This window comes from Balaenoptera musculus, chromosome 12 (genome assembly GCF_009873245.2).
Source record: "Balaenoptera musculus isolate JJ_BM4_2016_0621 chromosome 12, mBalMus1.pri.v3, whole genome shotgun sequence".
Taxonomy (NCBI): domain Eukaryota; kingdom Metazoa; phylum Chordata; class Mammalia; order Artiodactyla; family Balaenopteridae; genus Balaenoptera; species Balaenoptera musculus.
In genome coordinates this window covers 3,655,375-3,682,445 of record NC_045796.1, presented here as the reverse complement: position 1 = coordinate 3,682,445, position 27,071 = coordinate 3,655,375, and the positions used below count along the sequence as shown (strand labels likewise).

At 48.0% G+C, this 27,071-nt stretch overlaps 1 protein-coding gene across 1 annotated transcript in view; it reads right to left on the bottom strand.

Annotated features, from left to right (window-relative positions):
* PDE10A (phosphodiesterase 10A) overlaps positions 1-26,454 on the bottom strand; it is a 305,951-nt gene extending 279,497 nt beyond the window's left edge. Inside the window, 2 exon segments of the mRNA XM_036871540.1 lie at positions 25,591-26,016; positions 26,019-26,454. Of these exon segments, the coding sequence (XP_036727435.1) occupies positions 25,591-26,016; positions 26,019-26,454 (862 nt within the window).
* Positions 26,455-27,071: the final 617 nt, after the last annotated feature.

The following is a 27,071-nucleotide window of genomic DNA, read 5'->3' as shown; positions in this document are numbered from 1 at the left end:
TATTTTGAGGGTGAAAATATGGGAATATAATTTGATAAGTTACATTTATGTATCTATAGTCTTTCCATTGATATATAACTTTGAGGATTAAACATCCATCATCGAACATTGAAAACAATTATACTCCAGTAAAGATGTTAAAAAAAAAAAAAAAATCCATCATCAAAGAGAAGCACCCTAATCTGATTACAATTTACAGCTTTTTGGTAAATCTTCACAGGAAGAATGCAGGCAAAAGCAGCCCTGACAGGAAACCTCACATTCCAGACGTACCGTGGGCTCAAGTGAATCCCAGGAACAGCAGCTGTCTGTTCCCGTCTACTTCCCACAGTAAATGCAACACTCACTATTCAAACAGAGAAATTTGCTACACAAGCAATTATTCTACAAAAACTGGATAGGCTGTTCATGCACCCACATGAAAATAGATGTGAAAAATTAATTGGAGGTATAGAAATCAGCTTCCTTCTGATGCCACGCATTCGCTTGCTTTAATCAGGCATGATTCCATCTAGTGTACAAAAGCCCTGCTTCCCAAACCAGCCCCCGGCCCAGACACCCTTCACCCCGGAAGGAAGGCAGGGCGGGCTACCGGGAGGGTATGGCAATGTCAAAACCTCCACTCAGGCTGAGAGACTGTCACCAAGCCACTTGACACCTCAAAACCAATTTTATGATCTCAAAACAATAGCTTGCCTCTCTAGCAAGATGGCTATGATCACACTTGAGATAATTAACCTGAAAATCCTCAATAAAGGAAATAATAGCTGGTATGTATTCAGTGCATTGCCCTGACTCCTATTATTTAACTAGTTCAATCTAAGAACAAGGTACTTCTTTCCATTTGATATTATAGATGAGATAAGTGGGGCAAAAAAGAAGTTATACAACTAACTGCTCACCGACAGTAAGTGACAGGTCAGGGCTGAGGCACTTCCCCACCTGAACCAAAGTGCCGAGTACGAACGCCAAGGGCAGGAACACAACTGACACAGAAAGAAACGGCAAAAGAGGGGCCACCTGCTTCCCCCAGGCTTCCATTGCTCCAGCCACTGCCCACATCTTCCACCCACCCCGTCCTGCCCGGGCTTCGAGGTGTGTTTATGACCAGATAAACCTATCTCTGACATGCACCGACTGTACTTGACCATGAAAGACTGGGTGCAATCTGTTCCGTCCCCAAAACTAAGCTTTATGGTGGATGGCAGTGACGTGCACACACAGGCTTTGGAAAATGACCCATATCTGCCATGAGGAAGCAGATGCTATATCCAGTCAATATTCAGTAAATACTCTTTGGAGCACCTGCTATGTGTCAAGCAGCGTCATAGGATCACAAAGACAAAGGCCTCATTTTTAATGGTGTGTAAAAGGCCCTGCCCCAGTACTACAAACTTCTTATTTCTTCTTATCCAAACATGCGGAAAAGAAGAGCAAGGGCCAGGCACCCCCAGATCTGAGTGTGCGGTTCCCGGGCACCGGCGGGAGGTCCTCCCAGATTTGCAGCAAAGCCTTTCCAGAGTTCTCACTGAATTCCCTGGGCAATGATATTTACAATAAAGGCAGGGTGTCAGAGCAGAAGGCAAAATCTGGCTTGAATTTCCCTACAGCCAAAAAATAATTTCTAAAAATGTGCCTTGCCTACCTCTTGAAGTAAGAAAATGCTTTTTAGCAATTATTCTCCATAATCCCACTTTCCCATAGGTCCTCATTTCCTCCATCCAGTACTCGCTGCTAGTAAATGCTGTCAATAACTTCTCTTCTAAAAATAGGTCAAGATTTCTTTATGCTGCGTGAAAAGGTCCAACTCAAAATGGATATCTAATCAGATTCGAAGATTATGCCTTTTGTGAAATGCCTCAGAGTAAAGCCTCCTACTTTTTTGCCGAAAGAAAGAAAGAAAGAAGAAAGAAAGAAAGGAAGGAAGGAAGGGAGGAAGAAATTATTTTAACCTTTTCCATTTGGAAATGATTCTAATATGCAGCACATCCACCCTTCCCTTTTATTTCCACTTTACAATTCAGATTAAGCACAGCAGGAGTCAAAACTAAATGCAAAGAAATGCAAAGAAATTTTAACAAAAAGGAAGGAAGGGAGGGGGGGAAGGAGGGAGGGTAGAAGGAAGGAAGGAAGGGCTCAGTTATTTTTATATCAAAGAAAATCTATCATTAAAAGAAAAATAATTTAATTTTCGTATACCAATTACTGCACTGTTGTGTTGCATTCTGAAACGATGCACATAATCCTATTCCTCTGCTCAGATCACCTCATCTGCACCGGCGTTTGGGATAGAACACTTACACTGTATATTCTATGCTGTTAACATAACTACACAGATAAATGCAAAGAGAATAAGATTTTTAAAGAGCATATACTATAAAATCTTAAAACTTGATCATTTAAATATTTACTAGTCATACTGGTAAAAGTTAAGTTCATCATCCCAAGGCTAAATCACCCACACTGTATAACAAGGTATGTATTTAGTTGCCCACCTAGCAATCTAAAATAGAGCCTGTGAACAACAATGGCAAATTAACTACTGTACTGAGGGGGAGCTGGTCTCTGAGGGCCTAGAGCACAAAACTGCCACTCAAACACCATATAACAATGAGAACTATTAACTATATATTCTCTGCCCCCCCCCCCCCCGTTTTGTAACAATACCCTAATGATGCATCACATTTGTGGTGAATTTTACAGTTTACAAAGCACTTTCACGTTCATTATTTCATCTTTATCCTGACCAAAAAGGGAGGAAGCAGGAGACGGAGGGGCGGATAGTAAGAGTGCCACCATTTTACAGACCGGGGGAAACACTCAGAAATGAAGTGGTTTCCCCAGCCATCCATAACCAGTAGATGGAGGAACCAGTGTTCAAACTATTCCATATTCAAACTCCGGTCATTTGATTTCAAGGCTTACATTCTTTACATTACACTCTGATACCTATATTTTATTGACTTGCTGCTATTATGACTTTTCATTCATTACCTTAGTTTGTACAACTGAAAACTCAGAAACTAATTTTATTTCTTCTAGGAAGTCATACCTATTATAATTCTCAACTGCAATTAAGAAAAGATAAACAATGAAGGGAGACAAAAAGTAATCTATGTAACATCAAATGAAGCAAAGTTCTTTAAATTGCATGCATGTCACTCTTTTCCATTAGGATATAAGAAATGCAGACAATGTGAAATTTCTAGATGTTGAAAATGCTTTTAAACTGCTAAGACATTTCAAAGCATAAAAGTTCTGATGGCTTTTATATACCATTTTCTTTTAAATCTTTTAAAAGTCACATGCCTTTCTGTTTCTGTATTATTTTATATGTAATATTAAGATTTTACACCTTTTTCAAATCACCAACCATAATACATCATTTACTCAGTGAACACATATTAGACAAGTACAACTATACTATTCTTGGTTTGTAAAGGTTTAAAAGTAAAAATTTCATGTTACTTATCAACAAATTGTACTGTGAAATTTAAACAAGCTTACGCACGTGATTCCAAAATGGTGAGAAAAGCAGTTAATTACTTTAGCACAAAGAAAATGTAAAGAACATGAAAACTAGTAAAAATTAAGGAGAACTTTCATGTAATAACCTATACATTACTATTAACTATTAGTAACTGCTGTGAGGCTCTCCCTCTTCCTCTTCCAAAACTTCTCGTTACAAAGGACTGAAACTACACCAGATTCTCATCTGGATGTCAGATGTATAAAATAAAGCTTTGATAAACTATGCAATGTTGTTTCTGTAAGATGCAAATTTAGATCAAACCTGGCTTGTGTAAATAACGGTCTATACGTTTTTAATAAAAATTACTTATTAAAAATAATTTATAAGTTTGGCAGAGAACAACATAATTCACCCAGTAAGTACAATAACTTTATCCTGATTGTTACTTTGCCCAGCAGGCTATCGGGAAATACTGAAAATGCACACAAAGTCAGTGTCACTCATCCAAGGCCACTTCTCCAGTAACCATTCTCCACGCAGTCAGGAGTGACTTCACCAAGGAGTAGGTGCCCTCCATCCACGGGCAGGCCTGCAGTTCCCATATTTAGGGCTAGTAACCTGCACACAAATGTGGTGTCTGCTTTTCCCGACCAGAGGAGATGGAAAGCAAGCTGCCTAGGGACGGGAGGACAGGAGAGCCTCTGTGGCTGATGCCCATGGATCCACAGAGAAAAAAAAGGGGAAACAAAAACCTTAAAAGTTGCAAGAAAGATAAACAAAAATGCACAATTGTCTGAGATTATTAAAGCAGCCTATAGAACCATAAACCTTAAGAGTTCTTTCAGGCACTCCTATATTATAAAAGAACAATAATTGATGCTCATGAGGATAAAAGGGAAAATATTAGATTAACAATATACATCTAATAAGATAAGAAAGGCATCACACATTTTTGGAAGATTTCTGTGTAAAATAAATTATTAAAAGTAGATGCTTTAAAAGTTACACATGAGTAATCTGAAAAAGGTTCCCCTCCCAGAAAGGCTGGATCACGGAGGCAGAGGCAGTCCATTTCAGGGTGATAACGCACAAGGAGGTCACCATGCAAGCACATCCAGGTACAGAAGCCAGCATGGACCAAGGCTCACTGTGTCTACAGCGCTGGGGCCCAGGTCTGCGCCTCTGAGCCTCTCTTTGCTTACAATTTGTCCTCTCGGGACTGTTTTAAGAACCAAAAGAGCAAACTTCCAGTTATAAAATAAGTAAGTCACCGGGACAAAACGTACAGCATAGGGAATATAGTCAATAATACTGTAATGACGTTGTATGGTGACAGATGGTCACTAGACTTACTGAGTTGATCATTTCATAATGTATAAAAATATCGAATCACTGTTATACACCTGAAACTAACATAATATTGTAAGTCAATTATACTTCAAAAAAATAACAAAAAAAACCCCATGTGAGATCATGAATATAAAACGATTTAACAAACTGAAAACGCTTCCAGGTCCGTAAAGCGCTGTTATCCCTGGAACTACCCAGGTCACTGGAGGCCTCCCCAGGCGGCTGTGGCAGCTCTGGCCGTCAACCCCCATTTTAAGGGCGTGGCCTCCCGTGAATTTGGTTTCCTCATCCATCGGGGAGGTGCTGTCACAAACGCGCGTGAGATCCATCTGTTCACTCTGTGGGGACCGCAGCGTGTCGCCTTGACGGTGACGAGGCCGCCCCAAGACACCAGATCCAGACACGGGCACCTGGGCGACAAGCGCCCTCTCCCCGGGCCTCTGCACCCACTGCTCCTCCACCAGGGCACCTTCCCTCCCCTCCCCCCTCTCCAGAGCATCCACAGCGGCTCATCAGCCTCTTCCTTCTGTCTCTTCCTCAGGGGGTCAAAGGCGCAGCCTAGCTCAGCCCCTGGGCACACGGGTCCAGCGTGCTGGTGTAGGTCTGCCTGGACTGCTGGACCACGGGCCACGGGGCTGCGGACGCTGCCAGCTTTGCTCACCTCTGTATCGACAACATGCGGTCCTCAAAAAACACTCACTGGATTGAAGTGCATCAACGTGGAATTTAAAATAAACATAGGCCACCACAGAGATATCCAGAGGGCGAGCTCTGCAAAGCAGGGAGGTGTGTGCAATCCCAAACAGTCATCCTGGTCACGACATAAGGGGTATGAGCTGATTGATAGTAGGAAGACAATTCTGGGGTCCTCTCTGGTCTTGAGGACATCTGTCAGCCAAACCTCAAGCATAATCCCCATCTGTCATCTTTACCCTTTTGGCTTCCCCTCCACCTTTTAGGGCTTTCAGGTACTCTTAGGTGGGGGACGCCAGGGCCCAGGTAATTCACCCACGTGCAGCACATCAGTTCAGGTCAAGAGCACCTTTCACATCTACTCACTCTTCTGCAGTGTATTTTACTTCCAGAAGAAATTGTACCCTCTCACAAATTCTTAGGTTGACACATAAGAATTTTTATCACAGGTTTAAATAGATGTGAATGATATATGTTTCTTTTTTTTTTTTTTTACAACAAATGTGTCTTACGTGTACTTCTGTCAAAACCTTGGAGCTGAGGAATAGTTCATTCAGTCTATGGGGTCTGTCCACCACACAGCTTTACGGGAAAGCCATGCCAACAAATAACTAAGTCAGGCCTAATTTCGGTCTGAAAGGATTATTTTATAATTTAGATACACATTCTAACTTGCATCTCACTTCTGCGTTAGAATTCGAAGATGGAGGATGGATGGAGCACGGATGGAGACACACAAGGAGCTCGGTAATGATCTGTTAATGTGAGAAGCAGAGTCTCCACGTCCACAGGAGCTCTGCTCCCTTCGCTCTCCCCGGACCCTCCCTCAGAGCAGAGCCTTCTCAGATGGTGCCCCGGTTCAGGACCCAGGTCTACACCCCGGGGCAACAAGCCATGGTGAGACTCTGGATAGGAAAGTGGCAAGCCTTTCTTCTTTTGTAAGTGGGAGAAGCGCAATCGTGCAAGGGAAGCAAATTCATTTTTCAAGAGTCTATATGAATACTGAGGACATAGCAATTGATTTCTTTAAATCCTTTTCTTAAATTCTTAAAACCTTTGCCCAAGTCCCCTCGTGGAAGTGGGTACACCAGTTTCAAGACAGCTGATGAGTAATTCCCACCATTTCGAGAGAGCCCTGGGGTCCTCCTGTCATCCCCCCTGAGCGAGGGCATTTCCAGCATCCCTACAGGCTGCCTTTACCCCTGGGCATCACAGGTGTGAAGACAGGCCCAGTGGTTTCCCCTCAGGCTTCTCCTTTAATGTGGCCATTACATTATTCATCAATCACTATTACACATGCATTGTAATAATAATAACAGTTTATCACATGTAATGTATATATATTATTATACAAATGTATTTAGCATGCATTCAGTATGTAAACCTTGGAAAAATTTCCCTAACGTATCTAAATAATAAGTCAGGCTGCATTATCCAAATCTTCCCTAGGATCCGTAATCAATATATTAAGAAAAAAAGAAAGACAGGCATGTATGTATGTATGTGACAACAGGGGTTTCTTGACAAATTGGCCATTCTGAGTACTAGGTCATTGGCCTCTGTGTAAATTAATCTAGTTATCCCCAAAAAAGGATATATCAATATCATCTCTCCAAGCCAGTTCAACTGTACAAAAAATTTAAAGCAGTCTGCCAAAAGAAATTACACATACATCATATGGGTCCCAGAGATAAGTGCATATTTATACATGTCTCCTGATTTCTGTCTTACTCTTTGTGAAGTGATTTAGGACTACAAGATGCTAGAAAAATAAAAATCAGTGATGCAAATTCTACAAGGAAAACCCAACAATTCCTGTTTCATGAAATTGCTGCCCTTTTGACTCCCCACAGAAGTTGAATTACTGGAGCAGGGCGCCCTGTCTTAAACAAACTGGGCCACTAGAGCAAAGAGCCAGCCTGCCACACTGCTTTGGGATGGATGTCCACATTCCCAAACTACGACTATGACCTCAGACACTCTTTCTATTGAAAGAGTGCTTAGTGCTTTCTAAACACCCAAAGGGAGAAATCTGTGTTCATCAAAAATAATATATTCTTCTAACATGAGGGGTCAGCAAACTACGGTCCACTGCCAGTTTCTGTAAATAAGCTCATTCACTTACGTGCTGCCTGTGCTTTCCTCCTACAACGGCAGAGCTGAGGAGTGGCAACAGAAACTGTGTCCCACAAAGTCTAAAACAGGCACCTAGCCCTTTACAGAAAAAGTTTGCCCCTGTTCTAAGACCATCATTTCATAGAGATGTTTTCATAGAATATGCTAGCGTTAGTATTTATTTTAAAATAGTCTCTTTATTATTAGTCTTAGGCAATCACCATATTGATTGAATTAATCAATTACTTTATACAATCTTCTGATTCAGAAACGCGCAACAGTAAAGATATTTTTTTACTAATCTAAATTCCATCTGTGCCAAATTTATAAATAAAGCTACATTCCCTGTGCTTATAATTACTAGTCCTATGGATAATAATTCCACATTATCTAGAAGAATCACTTTTAAAAGCTGAGGACTAGGAACAACAAAATGGTGGAAATTCGATTATTCAGAGAGCATTCGAAACTTCTGGTTTCTGGCCCAGCAGTGGGGGCCTGTTCCCGGCGAGGTGAGACTCCGCTGAGGCGGTCCACACCCTAAGAGGTACACACCCTGAGCCTTACTGCTTTCAGGAGAGACACACGGCCCTCCAGCAAGCGCAGAAGAGGCTGGAAGTGCAGAGCCAGTGCTGCCAAGAACAGCCCTCCCCAGTGGGGGGCGAGCAGGTGGGTAAACGCTGCTGGCCCCTACCCCCCCCCAAGCCCTGCGGGAGGGAGGCCCGTCTGGGTGGAGGCCCCTCTCCTCCGGGAGGGAGGGCCAGCGAGTGGGGCCCTTACTGCCCACAGGGCCGTGTGAATAACTCGCCCTCTACTGGCTTCACTCCTTGACCATGACCCACACTTCCACTCCCTTGCTCCCACCTGCTGGAATCACCTCCCAGATCAACTACCGGTCTTTTATCGCGGGCTCTGCTTCCAGGGAAAACCCAACTAAGAAACTAGAGCTCTTCGAAATCTTTCTTCAAGGGAAACGGAGTAATTAAGAGAACCACTGGAGTCAGAGGTGTGAGCGCAGGCTGATTTCACAGCAACGCAACCACGCTCGACTCTGGAAAACCTACAGGAGGGGCCAGCTGGGAGCCCCTCAACTTCTCACTGGCTTCAGCCAATCACTCGACGCCACCCGAAGCCGCTACCAAACCAACCACAAATGGTTTCACAGACTCTTCCACTTGAGGACAGTTAGCCTTATATAAGGTAAGAAAGGAGAATAAAAGAGGCAAAATCACCCAGCAATGGAAACCACTGGGTTTTCAGGTCAAATCCTGAACCCTGCATCAGTCTTCTCAGAGAGAGGCCACACGGGCCCCCCAGGACCAGCCCTTCGGTAGGTGGGGGCCCTGCAGCCCCAGCCCTGGCGCTTCCTTACAGACCTTCCCACAAAGTCACAGACTCTTTTAAGAATCAGAGGCACTATTTTAAGGAATTCTGAAAACTGCTCTGCATTTTCTTGTCTCTTTTAATGCAAAAGAACTAAGCTGAGCCTCTCATACTTAACATAAAATCAAAATGAAAACATTACAAATCTAAAATTTGTTACAATTCAAGAAAATTCCAAAGTGTTATGGCTTAGATCTGCTCTTTCTTCTTTGGGGAAAAGTACTGAAGGGAAGCTAACATGTACTGACCACCCATTTTACAGATAAGCAGAGCTTAGCTCAGAAATTAAGCAGAGCTGAGATCTGAACCCAACTTTTTTTCCAAAGTACAGGTTTCCAGTGCACCTTCCTGCTTCTTGGAAATCCTTCACTCATTCAATACACACTTAGTGAATGATGCCTACTGAAGACTCTGCCGGTCATCTGAGATATAAAGACAGCAAACCTCGAGCTCACAGTGTCAAGGAAAGACAGATGAACAGGTGAGCAATTTCGGCATCATGACAGAGCGATCACCCAGGTCTCCGTCCAAACAGAAGGATGGGGAAGGAGCCTTTGCCACGGTTGCACCGCTGAATGCCCATCTGGAATTTCTTTTAATTTTTATGAACTATTCTCTGCGGTAAAGCAGAAGCTAATGCAGTATTTTTTTAAATATACATGTCTACTACATAGTATTAAAGAATTCCAAAAGATCGTAACAGATAAAAGTGTAATTCCTCAAATTATTTGTAAAGTTTTACATGAAAATGAGATAACTCGTTGGTAGTTTTGTTTCAGATAAATGTAAACCAGATGGAGAATGTTTTTTTAAAATGGTTTCAAGTGTAGCCTCAAAATTCACCCTTAAGGAGGTAATTGTTCATGGGCACATTCCCACCTTTCTCCAAGTTAGAGTCTATTAAATTACAGAAGAAAAATGTAACACATACATAGGACTAAGACCATTCACGTAGTTAACTAAGAATATAGACCAGAAAAACAAATACAGTATGCTAACACATATATACGGAATCTAAGGAAAAAAAAAAAAAAAAGGCCATGAAGAACCTAGTGGCAAGACGGGAATAAAGACACAGACCTACTAGAGAATGGACTTGAGGATATGGGGAGGGGGTGGGGTGAGATGGGACAGGGTAAGAGAGTGTCATGGACATATATACACTACCAAATGTAAAATAGATAGCTAGTGGGAAGCAGCCGCATAGCACAGGGAGATCAGCTCGGTGCTTTGTGACCACCTAGAGGGGTGGGATGGGGAGGGTGGGAGGGAGGGAGATGCAAGAGGGAAGAGTAATGGGAACCTATTGTATATGTATAACTGATTCACTTTGTTATAAAGCAGAAGCTAACACACTATTGTAAGGCAATTATACTTTAATAAAGATGTTTAAAGAAAAAAGAAAAAATAAATAAATAAATAAATAAAAAAAAAAAAAAAAAAAAAAATATAGACCAAAACTCTTACAAAAGTCTGAAGTGAATAAAGAGCCAGTTGCAAAGTAAACAGTATACATACAAACCAAATCTAATCTATCCTGTCCTCTGGATAAAGGCCCAGACATGGGAGCTGCGTCCTGGGCCGGCACACGCCTCACGTGAGGCCTGTCCCTGCGCCCAGGGCTGCTGCACTTTCCCACTCAACTGCAGCAGCAGGGAGGCCCCATAGAAACGTCCCTCTCTAGTCAGGCCAAGTGAGAGTGAACAGTTCAGGGACACGAGAAAATGGAGGTCAAAGATGTTGCAACTGCAGAGCCTCCACAAACGGGGGAAATGACTATATTAGCCATTCAAAAAATAGATTCCCCTAAATGCAAGAATTCTAATGACAATCACTGTTCTTCAGTTCTTTCTCTTTCCAAAAATTCTTCCCTTTTATTTTCAACACACTTTCCTTTAACTCCTTGCCAAGAAACTGGAATTGCTCTAAGCCTCCAGCCATTTCCTGGTATCAGTGTTTCCAGAAGCTGTACTTCCTGCAACGACAAAGAAACACCTTTCCCAGCCAATCGGATGCTCGAGGCAGCCTTTTTCTTCGTTTCCCTTTGCCACTCGACCATCTCCCTGCCAGATGATGCCCTCGCAGGGCTGCCGTGCTTCCCTCCCAGCAAAGCCTGTCTCAGGGGGTTCGCTCAGAGCCCAGGGGCGTGAAGACGGGCGACTGTGCTCTGGCACTAACTCTGTTCAAGGCGCCGTTGCCAACACTGCATACACGTCATCTCGTCTCGTCTTCGCTCCAACGTGGGCTCGCCTAACTCCACAAGCACCGGGTTATGCTGTGTCCTCGGCATCTGCTTAACAAACAGCGACACAGACCCATTTCTTAACACCTCAGACTCTCTGCTTCTCCTTACCGAGAAGTCGCCAGTCCCAACGCGCTAGGAAATACTGACCAGGGCCAGCAGTGTATCAACAAAGAAAGAAAAAATGAACAAGAGCATGAACTGTTTGTATCTCTCTCCACACACACCCCCTCCCCAGGGCAGATCTCTGTCTCATAATGACATCTGCAAAAAGACTGGGTCGTCCCACACCCTGGTACCTTGCCATAAGAGCAATATGGGGTACTTCTCACCAGACCATAACCCAGATACAAGAAGCCGTAATAATCTGGAATCTTGAAAATCTGGCCAGGATACATTAAAAAATGTACCAACACAAAACAAAAAGAGTTCAAAAATCACTTAGAAAAAAAAAGTGACAAATTTCCTAACGATGGCCCATTTGACAAAAAGAACAGAACGCTTACAAGACACATAGGTGCCAAAACTCTACAGCTATGGTAGGATCTTAGGAGAAATGCAATTAAACTAGAGCATTAACGTTAATAAAGAATAACCTTTAAGATAAAGGCATTCCCAGCGACCTGAAAATCCTCTGAAACTATCTGCAGTCCTCAGCAGAGTGAAAGAACTAGGATTCCACCCCCCACACACACACCTGATCCACATGCCTCACTCCAGGAAAAAAGAGCAATAATCATCAGGGCTCTCCCTGAAAACCTGGCTACTATGGGAAAACCGTGCCTTCAAGAAAGAGGCTTAAGTATGTGCAAGCTGGCAATATCTGCATCCCCAAGGCTAGGGTGTGTAGCATGGATTAACTGTGTCAAGACCCCAGAAGCATGAATATGTGGGTCAGAGAACTTGGTTAGGGTAGTGGAAGGCTGACATTTAAGGTTAGAAAAGGGTTTGCACAAACTCCAGTAACTAGGAAGGAAGTAGCAGCTAAAATAAAACCAATGGGTGGACTAGGAGGAAATAATACTAAGCGATAAGACAAAGAAAAATGTCAACATTATAAGCAGAACACAGGAAAATCAGCAGGGTTGATAACTAAGGAGGTTAGAAAGAAACCCACTTAGATACCGAGAGAAATGGTGAATATTAACTTTAAACCCAAAATAAAATCAGAGAATAGATCAAATGTGAGCATCTAAAGAATGTTTCCACCACAAAGGCACAGCCAGAAGGAGGGCAGTATCCTTGCTGGACAGCAAGGTCTCTGAGGTCAGGGGCAGGCTTTCATCGGGTCCGGCCAGACGGCTCCCACAGCGGCTCAGCACATGTCTGCTGAGGAATGAATGCATGAGTTCACACTGTCCCTGCTCAAAAGGAAAAAATCCAATCACTGTAACGAGAATAAATTATAATGAACTGCTGTGGCCCCTGTTGAGGGGTATTATTAAGTTGCAAGACAACTGGAGGCTACATTTCCACTCACTTAAGAAGCGCTAAAATGTAAAGCCCACGTTTTCACAGGGAAGACGTTCAGTTTCTTGCCAAAATGTAGTGATTTCTACCAGATGAAGCTGGCCGGGCAGCTCTCCAACAGTGTAAACAATAGTTCATATCTTAAATGTGAATCCATAGACTCTATCAGAGTCAGAAACTACATTAAAATAGAAGTGACTTTTTTTTTTCCATTTTCAAATCTGTGCATGACGTAGAAAAGGAGTTGGTAAGTATGAGAGGTATTGATGCATGTGACTTTTTTCTTTAATATTCATGGTTTGACATTTTGAGATCTTGTGTAGGAGAAGTAAGTGGGAGGCTAGAGAAAGGCAGAAATCAAGTGAACAAACTTCAGGGGCTGAAAAATCAACTATGATCTCAATAGGAGGACAATAAAAAAAAAAAGGATAATGTGAACCACAAAGTAGGACGACTACAATTAGTTAAACGGCATTTCAGTAAAATCTTACTTATTTTTAAATTTAATTTTTGAATGGGTAATAAATTGTTATTCAAAAATCAAAAAATATAAAAGGTATACACTGAAGTCTCCCTACAACTCGTTCCCAGGCCCCCCATCTCCACCAGTCCTGCAGAGAAAGTGCTGTGGGCGCTTCCCTGAGTTTCTGCCCCGTTTCTTTATGCAACACAGACACACACAGGTATACACTTTTATTGTCCTTTCTAACACAAAATTGTGTGTGTACATGTGTGCATTGCTTTACATTTTGCTTTCTTCACATAGCGATGTATCTGGAAGAGCTTTAGTACCTTTGTTTCACTGCTACAGATTTTATTTAGCCAGGCCCCTACAGGTAGGCCTTCAGGTGGTTTCTTCCAACGTTCTCTTCAACCAGTGCTGCAATATATTAATACCTTGTTAAGTCATCTTGCCCAAGTGTGAGTCTATCTGAATGATAAATTCCCAGAAGTGGAATTATTGATTCAATGGGTACATGCATCTTTAATACTGATCGATACTGCCAAATTGCCCTCTTCCGGGGCTGTACCAGTGCATGCTCCCACCAGGAATGCATGCCAGTACCTGCTTCCTCATAAAATTGCCAATAGTGTGTTATAAAATTTATTAATTTCTGCAAACCCGACAGGAGAAAACGGTACCTCAGTGTGACTTTAAATGGCATTTATCTTATCACGAATGAGGTTGAGCATCTTTGTGTTCATATCCTTCGACTAATTTTTAATTGGGTTGTTCTTTTTCTTAACCATTTCTAGGAGCTCTTCGTATGTTAGGAAGGTTGGCCCTATGCTGTGATGTGGGCTATTAGTGTTTTTTTCTAGGGCTGACGGTTAAGAACAGTTTGGTGCTGCTGGAGCCCTAACTGTCCTGTAGGAAGCAGGATAGAGACAGCACAGGAAGGCAGAGGGCGTCACCGCACGGGAGATGCGCAGGAATATATTGTGATTTTTGCTTATGGTATTTAGGGCCATCAAAAGGTGTTTTTGCTAATGTAGACTCACTTCTCCATCTTTTCTTTAATTACTTCCAGATTTTGAGTCACATTTAAAGGCTCTTCCTACTCCAAGGCTAGAAAGGAATTTCCTCATTTTTCTTCTTTCTATGGTACATTTTTTATTATTTTTTTAACATCTTTATTGGAGTATAATTGCTTTACAATGGTGTGTTAGTTTCTGCTTTATAACGAAGTGAATCAGTTATACATATACGTATGTTCCCATATCTCTCCCTCTTGCATCTCCCTCCCTCCCACCCTCCCTATCCCACCCCTCTAGGTGGTCACAAAGCACAGAGCTGATCTCCCTGTGCTATGCGGCTGCTTCCCACTAGCTATCTATTTTACGTTTGGTAGTGTATATATGTCCATGCCACTCTCTCACTTTGTCCCAGCTTACCCTTCCCCTCCCCGTATCCTCAAGCCCTTTCTCTAGTAGGTCTGCATCTTTATTCCCGTCTTGCCCCTAGGTTCTTCTGACCTTTTTCTTTTTTTCCTTAGATTCCATATATATGTGTTAGCATACGGTATTTGTTTTTCTCTTTCTGACTTACTTCACTCTGTATGACAGACTCTAGGTCCATCCACCTCACTACAAATAACTCAATTTCGTTTCTTTTTATGGCTGAGTAATATTCCATTGTATATATGTGCCACATCTTCTTTATCCATTCATCTGTTGATGGACACTTAGGTTGCTTCCATGTCCTGGCTATTATAAATAGAGCTGCAATGAACATTTTGGTACATTACTCTTTTTGAATTATGGTTTTCTCAGGGTATATGCCCAGTAGTGGGATTGCTGGGTCGTATGGTAGTTCTATTTTTAGTTTTTTAAGGAACCTCCATACTGTTCCCCATAGTGGCTGTATCAATTTACATTCCCACCAACAGTGCAAGCGGGTTCCCTTTTCTCCACACCCTCTCCAGCGTTTATTGTTTGTAGATTTTTTTGATGATGGCTATTCTAACCGTGTGAGATGATATCTCATTGTAGTTTTGATTTGCATTTCTCTAATGATTAATGATGTTGAGCATTCTTTCATGTGTTTGTTGGCAATCTGTATATCTTCTTTGGAGAAATGTCTATTTAGGTTTTCTGCCCATTTTTGGACTGGGTTTTTTTTTTGATATTGAGCTGCATGAGCTGCTTGTAAATTTTGGAGATTAATCCTTTGTCAGTTGCTTCATCTGCAAATATTTTCTCCCATTCTGAGGGTTGTCTTTTCATCTTGTTTATGGTTTCCTTTGCTGTGCAAAAGCTTTTAAGTTTCATTAGGTCCCATTTGTTTATTTTTGTTTTTATTTCCATTTCTCTAGGAGGTGGGTCAAAAAGGATCTTGCTGTGATTTACGTCATAGAGTGTTCTGCCTATGTTTTCCTCTAAGAGTTTGATAGTGTCTGGCCTTACATTTAGGTCTTTAATCCATTTTGAGTTTATTTTTGTGTATGGTGTTAGGGAGTGTTCTAATTTCATACTTTCACATGTACCTGTCCAGTTTTCCCAGCACCACTTATTGAAGAGGCTGTCTTTTCTCCACTGTATATTCTTGCCTCCTTTATCAAAGATAAGGTGACCATATGTGCGTGGGTTTATCTCTGGGCTTTCTATCCTGTTCCATTGATCTATATTTCTGTTTTTGTGCCAGCATCTATGGTATATTTTTCAATATATATTTAAACATATGATCCATATGGAATTTATCCTGGAGGTTTAGTAAAAGGTATGCTCTAATTTTATTTTTTTTCCAGATGACTACCTAGTTGTCCCCAAATCATTTATTCAGTAGTCTATCTCTACTCCTCCTATATGAGGTGACACTTTTAAAATACACTAAATTCCTTTATGAGTCTGGCTCTGTTCTAAGGCCTTTCTATTCTGTTGTACTGGTCTGTCTATTCACACGCCAGTACCACATTGTTTTAATCACTGCAGTTTTATAAAAAAAATAATTAGATGACATATTTAATCATGAGACACAAAGAGTATTATCCTAAAAAGGCGTGATGACTGAGGACACAAGAATGTTTTTCAAAGTAAACTTCTGGTCCTGGGAGAAAAAGAAAATGTGAAAATGTATGTAATCCTAATAGCAAAGATAAATATATAATTACCAAATCTAGAAAACCATAGTAATCAAGCCCTTCTGGATATCATTTAAGATGTTTATTTTGGAAGCTGCTAAAACTCCAAAACAGAAGCACACAATTATGTCACGCACAGAGAAGTACAACTTGAATACCATACACCCATGATGCTTTGCTCCAGCAGTGACCTGCTCTTCATGCAAAATTGATTCTTACAGAGTAGTTACCAACTTACAAGTCCAAATATGCTTATTCTTTTAAATAATTCATCACATCCAAACACATGGCATTGTTTCAGCACTTCATAAGCAACACTTTCTCTTTCCTCGTGTAGAAAATGTTTTTGTCAAAGTAAAAAGCTCTTTATCACCGCCTCAGGAACTAAAGCTGAGGCGTCCAAAATGCTCTACACACTTATGCCCCACTCCTCCTATCGTCTCCTGGTGCCGCCCCTGGAGCTCCCCATCCAGCAGCTCAGGCGGACAAACATGCTGTGCTCTCCGTAACTCAGAAGCCCTGGTCATTGGTGCCAAACAGTGTATTTGGATCACATGAAAAAGAAAAAAGAATCAAGTGGAATTTCAAGTTATGCTAGCAAAATTTATCAACCACATTACTTATTTTATTATTCCCTTCCTTTGCAAAAACTAACATTTTTAAAGGACCACTTTGATCGTTTTCTCCCGTTTAAACACCTTCACTTACTTATGCATTAGACTTGCTGTGCTTTGCACTGAGGTTAAGAAAAAGAATAAAACATGCTGCCTGCCCTCACGGAGCACACGCAAGCGTGGGCGCCTACAAGCGCCAGGCATTAGGGAGACACAGACGGGGCCGGTGAGCAAGCTGGGGGGCAGGGCGGGATTCCAGGGGTCCCCGCAGCTGGCATCGGGGAGGAAGCCCTGTCGCAGGAGACGGCATGACCTGGGCCAGAAGCTCAGGATGTCAAGCAAATGGCCCTGTGGACAGTGGGCAATGGATGCCATTAAAGAGTGTTCTTCACACCTATGCACGCCTCCATGACTTGTCCGAGACGGCCTTTTATCTTGTGCGCATCCCTCCTTGAAGGCAAGGATGGGTCTGGACATATCCATTACTGGTGATTACGACCGCAACTGGTACACGGCAGACCCTCGATAAACATCTGCGTGCTACGTCATCTGGTAACACTGCGCACCTCGGCACCTCCCACGCCTTCCCCAGTGAGACATTCGAATGGCCTCCAGGGGAGGACCTGACAGTCTTTCCTTGCTCCATCCTACCAGCTCCACCTTTCCGTCTCTTCTGCGTGAAGCCCTCACCACCATCCAATCATCCCACTTCCCGTTTCCTGGATTCCGACTGTACGTTCCTACCCTCCTGCCTCTGTCCAGGGCCTTGCTCAGCTCCACATACCAAACACTCTTTCTCCCTCAAGACGCCTCTCAAATTTCCTCCCACTGGGCCCTTTTCACCAAGATGTGTACAGAGAGCTTACAAGTGTTCCGCGTACTCTTTAAACGCAGAAGTGTGTGTGCACGGGCTCTGTGCCGCTCGCTCTCACGCAAGCCTCTCTACACACCACGGATGGGCAAGTCTTCCTCAACTGTCCCTTCAATCATATAAGTTCCCTTCTAAAAAGTTCTCCGTCATTCCCATCCCTCAGCTAACCATCCAGTCACGAGTCCGTCCTCTCCAGCCTGGGCAGGACCTGCGACCATGCTCTTGACTCCTGCGTGGCCCCGGGCAGTTCATCGTCCTCGGGGCTGGCCCTCCTACTCCGCTCACCCCCACATGCCCGCAAGGTTGTCCAGTCAGGGAAATGGGAAGAGAGGATCTTGTGAAGGTGCTGTTAATTCTTCCCGTTCCCTCTCTCCACCCAAACCCTTCTCAGCACCCACACCCGCTCTTCCCACCGTTCTCTCCGAGGACAAGGTCCCCTTGGTGTCCCAAGCCTTCTCGTGCCCACTACGTTCCATTCCTCCCAGCTTCTCTAAGGTTCTGCTCTGTTCTCTTTTTTCCTACTCTTCAAACTCCTTTTCCTCAACAAATAAACACTCTCCAGCCAGTCCTACGTGGGGAAAAGCCAGCTCTTCTCTCCCTGTAGATACGGGGCGACGTCTCCCCTTTCCTCCTCTGAGGACTAAAGCGCCTGAGTTAGTCCCCACTGACTCCTCAGCCCCTGAAGGTGGCTCTCCGCCTCCGCCACTCCACTCGGAAGCCCTGGACAGAGGTCGCTGGTGGCGCCCCAGCTGCCTCTGCCTCGAGGTTCTTCTTCCAAATTCCACAACACGGTCGTTCCGGCCCGTTTCACCTCCTTGCTCTCGCACCACCCCTTCTCAGGGCTTCCACGGCGCCTTCCCTTCTGTCAGCTCTGACTCCTGCCCTTTCCTCACTCCCACTGTTTATTTCAGGTTCCCATTCAGCGCCATGGCTTCAACGCCCACCTGGAGAGTCACACACCTAATCAGTTCCCTCCGCAGGGTTCCAGAACCCTCCTGTCACTCAGCAGACTGGGGGAGCACCTACACCGCACCACACGTCCGCTTCTTAGCCGACTCCATCAAAGCCCTCCCGGTCACGCAAAGCATCTGCCCACTCTCGGTGGGGGGCACACAGCCCCAGGGTTTTAGACACCATGACTATAGTCTTTATTCTCCGGTCTTGGTCCATCAACCCTCTGATTTCCAGACTTACTTACCCACCTGCCTTCTTACCATCTCCACTAAACTGCGCAGCAGGCATCTCAGACTCAACACAGCCCAACAGGACGCCTGGTCCCTAGCCACCCCCGTGCCAGCTCCCCCAGCTGGGCACAGTTCTACCTTGCGGCCTGTGCTCCAGCTAAAGCCCTGGGCCCTATTCTTGGTCCTCGCTCCCCCTTATTCCAAGTAGCCGACCCGCCCGCTCGTCTGACGTGTTCTAACACCTCCTGAAGGTACGGGGTTCGACGGATTCCACTTCTGTCGCCATCGTCCTAGTCCAAGCCACCCGTGTCTCTTGTCCTGGCTACCGTGGTGGCCTTCGGGTCCTCCGTTTCCCCTGCAGACCCTAGATTCACTCACCAAACTGCAGCCAGAATGAACTTCTGAGATCACAACTGCTTAGAACCTTCCAGGACCTGCCCCTTGCACGGGTAGTAAGATGCAAATTTTCCAAAGCCCTAACCTGGCCCGTGTGCCTCGTGGTCTTCGTTCCACCGGCACGGTGTTCCCCTGGGCTCAGAGCCCCAGCATCGAGGCCCTCGCTCGGTTCCGGGGGTCTCCCTCGGCCTGGGGCGCTCCTTCTCTGACATCTGCAGTTTAACCTCCTCTACCCAGAGAGACCCTCACAGACCGCTCAAACCTGCCAACTCTTACGGCACTTGATCTTCCTGACGGTTGACACTTTTGGTTTGTATGCCTGACTGCTCAGCGTCTCCACCATGGCACGTAGGCACCGACGACGCTCGGCCCAGAGGAGGGGCTCAGTGCCAGCCCCTCTTTTCTCAGGACACCACACGCAGCCCAAGCCTCCCGTCAGGACCCGAGCGGCCCTCTGCCCTCGCCTCACCCGGCCGCCCGCCCTGTCAGCGATGGCTGCCACCCTCCCTGCCTCGGGCTGCCTTTCACGTGCTGGCTGCCTGGCTCAGGCCCGCCTCTTCTCACCGGCCGTGCCCGCCACAGACCCGAGCCCTCTGTCTGCATCGCCCACAAGGCCAGCTCCACCACGGAAGGTGGGCTTCCTGCCTTCCTACCTTCCCTCTTCTGTAGGGTCCCTCAAAGGATAACTGTGAGGCCCTCGGCGCTGGTCCAGAAGAATCCTCTCCGCCTCGCCAGCCTCCCTCCCCAGGCCTCGCCCCACCTGCCTCCTGACAGCAGCCTCCGACGTGCCTCCCCTGGCCAGAAAGGCTTTCCCCAGAACCCGGCCCCGCCCAGCCCTGGCTGGAAGCACCCTCCACCGCGAGCCCCAGCCCAGCTCCTCTGGAACCTTTCTGGGGTCCTCGGAGGAGACGGGGCTCAGCTCTGGGTCCCAGAGCGTCCGCACGGCCTCCGTCGGGAACCTGTTTGTCAGCTGGCTCGTCTCTGTGCTCAGCCGTGCGCTCTGACCGCAGTGGCCCTTTCTCACCCACGGTGGAATCCTGGCTCCTCAGGACAAGGGCCAAGGCCAAGGACGCTTTCGATGAGTGGCCTTCAACTTCTGAGTTCCTTGAAAGCGGACATCACGTTGTTGTTCATTTCCGTTCATCTCTGAATTTTCAACACAAATATCTGACCTCCTTCCATATATGTGTCCGCCACCTTTCCAGGCTCAGGGATGTAAGCAAGTAAGACAAGCCCCTGCCCTGAGGCTGGCACCAAGCTTGCCTTCTGCACAGGGAAGACAGGCAGTAAACAAGTAGGCCAGTAAATGAGCACAAGAATTCCAGAAAGTGGTAAATGCTACAAATAAAATCAGAGTGCTAGGCGTCCTCTGCTTCCTTTGTAAGATTTGAGCGATTCTATCGCTGTGGAGTTTTCCCTTAGAGAGACTTAGATCAGCTGAAGGGGACTGATTTACATTTTAAAAGGAAATTAAAATGTTTTGAATTAAAACTAAGAGTTCTCCTTTTAAGACAGAAATATTCCTTTCTCACGAAAATTATAGTTTCTTTCCTTCTCGGACCTCATGAGCTGTTTTTAAACAAACAAAAACTAACAATGTATTAACTGGTAAAATGTTCACCACACCAAGTTTAACCTGCTTTATCGTAAACGAAATCTCGTAATCATCTAGCACACTGCATTTTGTGTGTGTGTGTGTGTGTGTGTGTGTGTGTGATGAGGACTGTTAAGATCTACTCTCCTAGCCACTTTCAAATATGCAGTACAGTCTTAATAACTACAGTCACCATGCTACGTTACCATCACTTATTTATCTATCGTACCGCATTCATTTTTCTTAATGGGGTAGAAAAAGTTTTAGATGCAGAAATTACCTAAAGTTAATATATCAGGTTGACACTGTAGAAGACACCATCTTCTACTGTCTCCACCATTGGTCATTTAAATTTTTAGGGATTATCTTTGTTCATGGAAGCTTTTTGAAATTAAAAGAGGAATTTCACGAAATTAAAATTAATGAATCTAAATAGTTCCACCTGGTTTAAACAGTTTGCCCTTTGGATTTAAGCCCTGATTACTCCAGCCAAAACAGACGTAGGCACCTCCACTACGCCTGGCCGTTTCATGACCTGCACCCTGGCCTGGCAGCAAGAGTTCCCAGCCTTCCTTTGCTGGTTATCTTGGTAGGTATCCTATCTATATTCCAGGTCCTTTGAGGGACTAGTTCTTATCATTTGCATCTCCCTAAAATGATGTGCACTGAATAGGTCCTCAATAATTACCTGTTAGTTGGCTATTAATTGAGTTACACCCAGTTTGGTTGCTGTGTTGTTGGCCTTGCACCCCTCTGCAGTCCCAGTCTCAACAGGTCCATAAAAACAGGTTCAACGTGAAGTCCAGTGTAGCTTCTATGCGGTAGACACATTTGCTCTTAAAAGGGATCATATTTATCTCAGTTTGCTCAAGTGTTGGCCACACAGTATCTTAAGTCTCAAGAAACAGAGCAAGAGTGGTCAGTGATGGATGTGGAGTATATTTAAAGTCTAGAATTCCTAGACACATACACATTTCCTGTTTGGAATATTTGAGAAATATACAAATTGTGTGAAGAAGTATTGAATGTTTGCCACCTGCACTAACAAATCTTTCCCAGCTCATTTTTCTTGCTGTCTCTGATCTCTCATTGACCAACAGTTTTCTTTTCTACAGCACTCTACATCATTCGGAGCAGCCAACTGGTGAAACATACAGTAGCAGAGCGGTGGGAGCATTCGTGAGAGGGAGAGAAAGACAATGACCTTCCTTTAACTTCTGGATGTCTTTAAGGCAGGGTTCCTGACTCGACTGGTAAAGTCCTTGCCCCCCAGGTATACTTCCTGCACTTCCCGCCACGGCACCAAGTGTACTCAAGGTAAGCTCTTTCCTCCGGAAGACTGAATGCAACTCCTACAGGCCTATCGAAGCACGACTTCTTGGCTTTCCTTTCCTGTGTGTATGTGCATGTGTACACACACACACACACACACACACACACACACACACACACCCCGCTGCCAAGTGGACTTCTCAGTTCGCTCTGGGAGGATTTGGGCTCTCCCTGCACGGGGACTGCTTTCTATTCCAACCAGCATCAACTCTCCGAGCAGCAAAGTGCTCGAGCCCAGTGCCTGAGGACAAGCTCAGAGGTCAGCAATGAAAGGTGAAGTCAGCAACACCCTGATAGGGATGTAGAGTGACCACTGACCCTTCTAGCACTGGGCGTCAATGCTGCACCTGCTTTTAGGAGCTCTCTTCTCCTGGTGGGTGACATCCTCTTGGACCGCAGCCCGGCTAGGGCAGCGCCTGGCAAGTGGCAGTAGCTCTTAGTAAGTGTTTGCTCTGTGCGTTACTGAGCGAACCAGTGAATCTGTGTGAGCCAAAATGCAGAGCCAAAGTGGACAGGAATGGAACTAGAATATTATACTTTTAAAACACAATTTGCTTTTTGATGATGATAAAAAGCAGGCATTCCTACAAACAACAGTTGGACACAGCAGCCTTTACATGAAAACTTGCTTGTTAGACCTAGAGGAGATCAAACTGAACGGAAAAAAAGGGAATAAACATGCACCAATCACGACACATCTGTATACACTTGGGGTGTTCTTCCATTCTTATAGAATTCCAAAGTTTTCTCAAAAAGACTCATTTTTATTGACAAATATCAAAAAAGTCTGCCAAGCTTCAGGTACTTCAGCCATTCACACAAATGTGGCTTGTCACGCAGCAACAGACAGAAACAGTCCCCCAACGTGAAGGATACAGTGTCAGAGCAGAAACTGGCAATGGTCCTTAAAGTCGCCATCTAGCCTTTTTCCACTTTTGCAGTGACGTGGGTATAATAATAGATTTTGCTTAAAAGAACCTTAGTATTTACTACCTTAGTAACGTCCCAAAGAAGATTCTGGTTCCTATTCAAACCCCAAGCTGCCTCTCACTGACTTGGTTAGAGAAAAAGACAAACAGAAAAAACCAACAACTCCTAGTCTATTATCACTGGGCTTCTCCCTGTGGGAACTTCCCACGGGGGTGAGGGGGGTGGGCAGCGCCGGAGGATGGCCCTCTTCTCCGGGTCCTCTCTTTCCAAAAGGAAAGCCTGCTAGGGATTCCCCTAGGACATCTCCATCCCACCTGAGCTGTTCATCTTCATTCTTCTCCCCAGTATCCCTCACAACCTGCCCCACCCGAGACAAACAGCAGTAACAACACACAAACAGAAACTTCGTTTTAGGAAAACCCCTGCACAGCTGGTCTCCCCAGCACAGCCTTCTTCCCAAAACGTTCATATGCGAGATGTGGCAGCCTCTGACCCACACCCTCACTCCTCCCACCCCACCAGCTGCCGACTGTAAAGAGTAGATGTTTATTTTTTACAGAAGGAAATCACTAGTGCAGGAGGAGGCGGGCAGACAGGAGCCCCAATTCTAGGCCCCAGACTAACCCAACACAAGTCAGAGCTGGTCGGGAGCTCCGTCCTCTCCCGCAGCCTTCATTCAGTTCACGGCCACCAGGCTCTGTTTCAGCAAGTAAAAATGTCCATTCCTAACACATCCAAGGGCAGCTGGCGAGGCCACTCCTGCCCAGACCATGTCCTTCCTGAACCGCAACATTCTGAATTAATCAACACCCGCAGGTGGGGCCCGAGGGAAGCAGACTCCTGGGAGTTGCTGTGCGGGTCAGACTACGGGAGGCTACGGGATGGAGGGGTCAGCTGCGAGCCCAGGGCCCACGCCCCGATGTCCTATCAGGTCCACCGGCAAATATGAGCAGAGACAGCCGCCAGCGGCTCCAGACAGCCAGCAAGCAAGCGAGAGGACGCTGGACCACGCGGCCCCCTCGGACTGAACCTCGCCAGGGAGGCGGGATCTCGGGGCGGGGCGGGGCTGGGCGGGGAGGGGGTGGGGGGTTGCCGGGCCGCACCGTACACGCTCGCACGCCCAGGGGCTGCACCCCAAAGGCGCCCTGCGGGCGGTGAGCCCAGACAAGTTCCGGCCGCGAGGAGGGGTTAGACCCCGGGTACCCAGGAGGCGCGGGCCGGCCGGGACTGCGGAGTGAGCGGCAGATGGGAGACGGAAGCCGCAACAGCAACCCTGGAAGAGTCTGCCTGGAGAAGGCGCCGCGGAAACGCGGTTCCCCGGCGAGAAGCAGACAAAGGCTCGGGTGCGCACGCGGTGGACGGTGGCGCCGGAGCCCCGCGCCCAGGGCCTCGAGGGGCCGCGCCCGCCCCGGCTGGCGCCGGAGTCGCCCGGTGTTCCGCGGGCGCGACCTCCCTCCCAGCCCCGCCCCAGGTCTCCGGTCCTCACCTCGCTCGCCCTCCATCCAAGACAACGGAGACCCCCTCCTCTGTGCACCCGGCGCCTCTTCCCTTAACATCTCCCGCCTCCTGCCTTCTAGCAAATACCTGCCTTGACGATTCTGCTCAGTCCCGTCCCCCTCCCCCGTGACACGCCTTCTGCCACCCCTGCTCCCGCGCGCTCTCAGCCCCGATCCCGGGGCTGGGGAGGCGGAGTGGCCGTGATCCCGGGGCGGGGGGCGGGGGGGTCCGAACTGGCGGCACCTTTCTCCTCCACCCTAACGCCCCATTGTCCTTCCCCTGGCCAACCCGACCACCAGCTAACCCCCAGGATCTAGAGAAAGTGGACTCTCGGCGGAGGCGCACCCACTTCCACGCGGCTAGTCCACGCTCTGGAACAGGGTCACTGCGGGGTCCGGGGGTACAGCGGCCAGGCGCCGACACCCAGCCGGGGAACCGCGAGCGCCTTCACGCTTGGGAGCGCGGGGTCCCGGGACCCTGGCCTGCCCTCCCCTAGCCTGGGGACGCAGCGGGCGGGACCCCCACGCGGAAAGAAGCGCCTCGACTCCAGCCTAGTGGCCGCAGGCTAAAGAGACGAGCCTGGCGTCAGTGATCACAGAGTTGAGAGTATAAAGACGTGCAGGGCAAGTGTGGCCAGAAACAGCACCGGGACCCCGAGGCGGGCAGCAGGTCCTATTTTAACGCTGGCCTCCCGCCGCTCTCCCGCTCACCCTTCCCCCGCACGCACGCGGAGCCTGGGAAACGCCGGTGTCCCGCCGCTGGCCGAGCCCCCCGCCCCTCCAGAGAAGCCCGCCGGCCGCCAAACTCCCTGGGCACACGCACCCTGCCGGCCGCCCACCGCGGGGAAGGTGGAGCCAGGCACTTACTGGGGCTCAGGAAACACTCCGTCAGCCTTCGGAAGCAGCTCGCATTATTAGAAGGTCCATCTTCCATGTCGGCACCGAAAAGCAGCGAGGACGCGGCGACGAGGGCGGCGCCGGCGCCTCGCGGCCACCGCGGAGTTCGGCCGCCGCCGCCGAGGCTGGGACCGGGGCCGGGGCCGGGGCAGCCCCCGCCGGCGCCCGGGAAGCCGTGGGAGCCCGCGCGGAGGACCGCCGGGCCGAGCGGGAGCCGGGGCGGCGGCGGCGGCGGCCGGGGCCCGGCGCGAGCTGGCAGCAGCAAGCCCTGGAGCGCAGGGGAGAGGAAGAGCCGCCGCCGCCCGCCGCCGCGGTGACTACTGCTGGGGGGGACGCTCAAGGGAGCTGCCTCTTGTCCTCCTCCTCCTCCTCCGCCAGCATCGCCGCCGCCGCCGCCGCCGCCGCCGCGCCCTCCCTTCCTGGGAGACGCACGGGGAAGTGAAAGGCAGATGAGGAGGGGAGAGGAGAAGGAGGGGGCGGAGGGGGCGGCGGCCAGAAGTAAAAGGAAGATGGAGTGGAGGAGCGGACAGGGGAGGAGAAGGCGAGCGCGGAGGGAGCGCGGGCTGCGACCCAGCCGCCGCGCGCAGGCAGGGCGGCGGGGCCCCCCGCGGGGCTGGCGCGGCCTGCGGACGAGGGGGGAGGGCGCGGGGCCACGGCGCGCTCGGCCCGGCTGCGACCAGGCTCCTCGGGGGCCGGGCCCTGGACCGCCGCGCTCCCCCCGCCGGCTGCGCTGCCCCCGGGCTCCGGGCGGAGTTTGCCGGGGCCGGGCTCGTTCCCGGCCGCGGGCAGGGGGGCCTGGGGGCGGGGAACGAGCGGCTCCACGGGGCCGGCCATGGCCCTCCTCCTCGGGCCGCCGGTGGGGGCCGGCCGCGGGCCGGAGGGGCGCGCGGCGGGCCGGGACTCGGCGGGCTCCGCCCCCTCAGAACCAGCCCTCCGGGGCCACTCGGCCCGACTGTCAATCTAGCCCTTCTCTCCCTCTCGGCCCGGTCTTCACGTCGTGTTCCGCGCTGGGTGTGGGAGGGCCTGGGGCGTGCTCCCGGCCGGGGCGAGGGGCTGCGGAGCAAGCGTGGCGTGGTGTGCGCGCGCTCCGCTGGCGGAGCCTCCGCGACTGCTCGAAAGCAGCGGAGAGAAGCGCCGCAGTGCCGCTGCCCGTGGAAGCGGCAGCGGCTGCAGAAGACGCCCACTGGCGGAGCCGGCGCTCCCCACGCCGCCACCGCCCGCGCCCCCGTAGCGCGCCCCGCAGCTTCTCGGCCTCACCGCTCCAGGCCCCGCACCCCGGCGGCCCTGTGCTAACAGGGCGCCCCAGGCCCGGGAGGGAGGACCGAGAAACGCTGCGTCTCTGCGAGGCGTTCTCACATCCTAGTGTTCCGCATTCGGTACCCGCCGCCCTGCAGCCGCTCCAGCTGTGCACTGCTGGGCGAGCCACGTCGGCCTGCTCCGTGCCCGAGCCC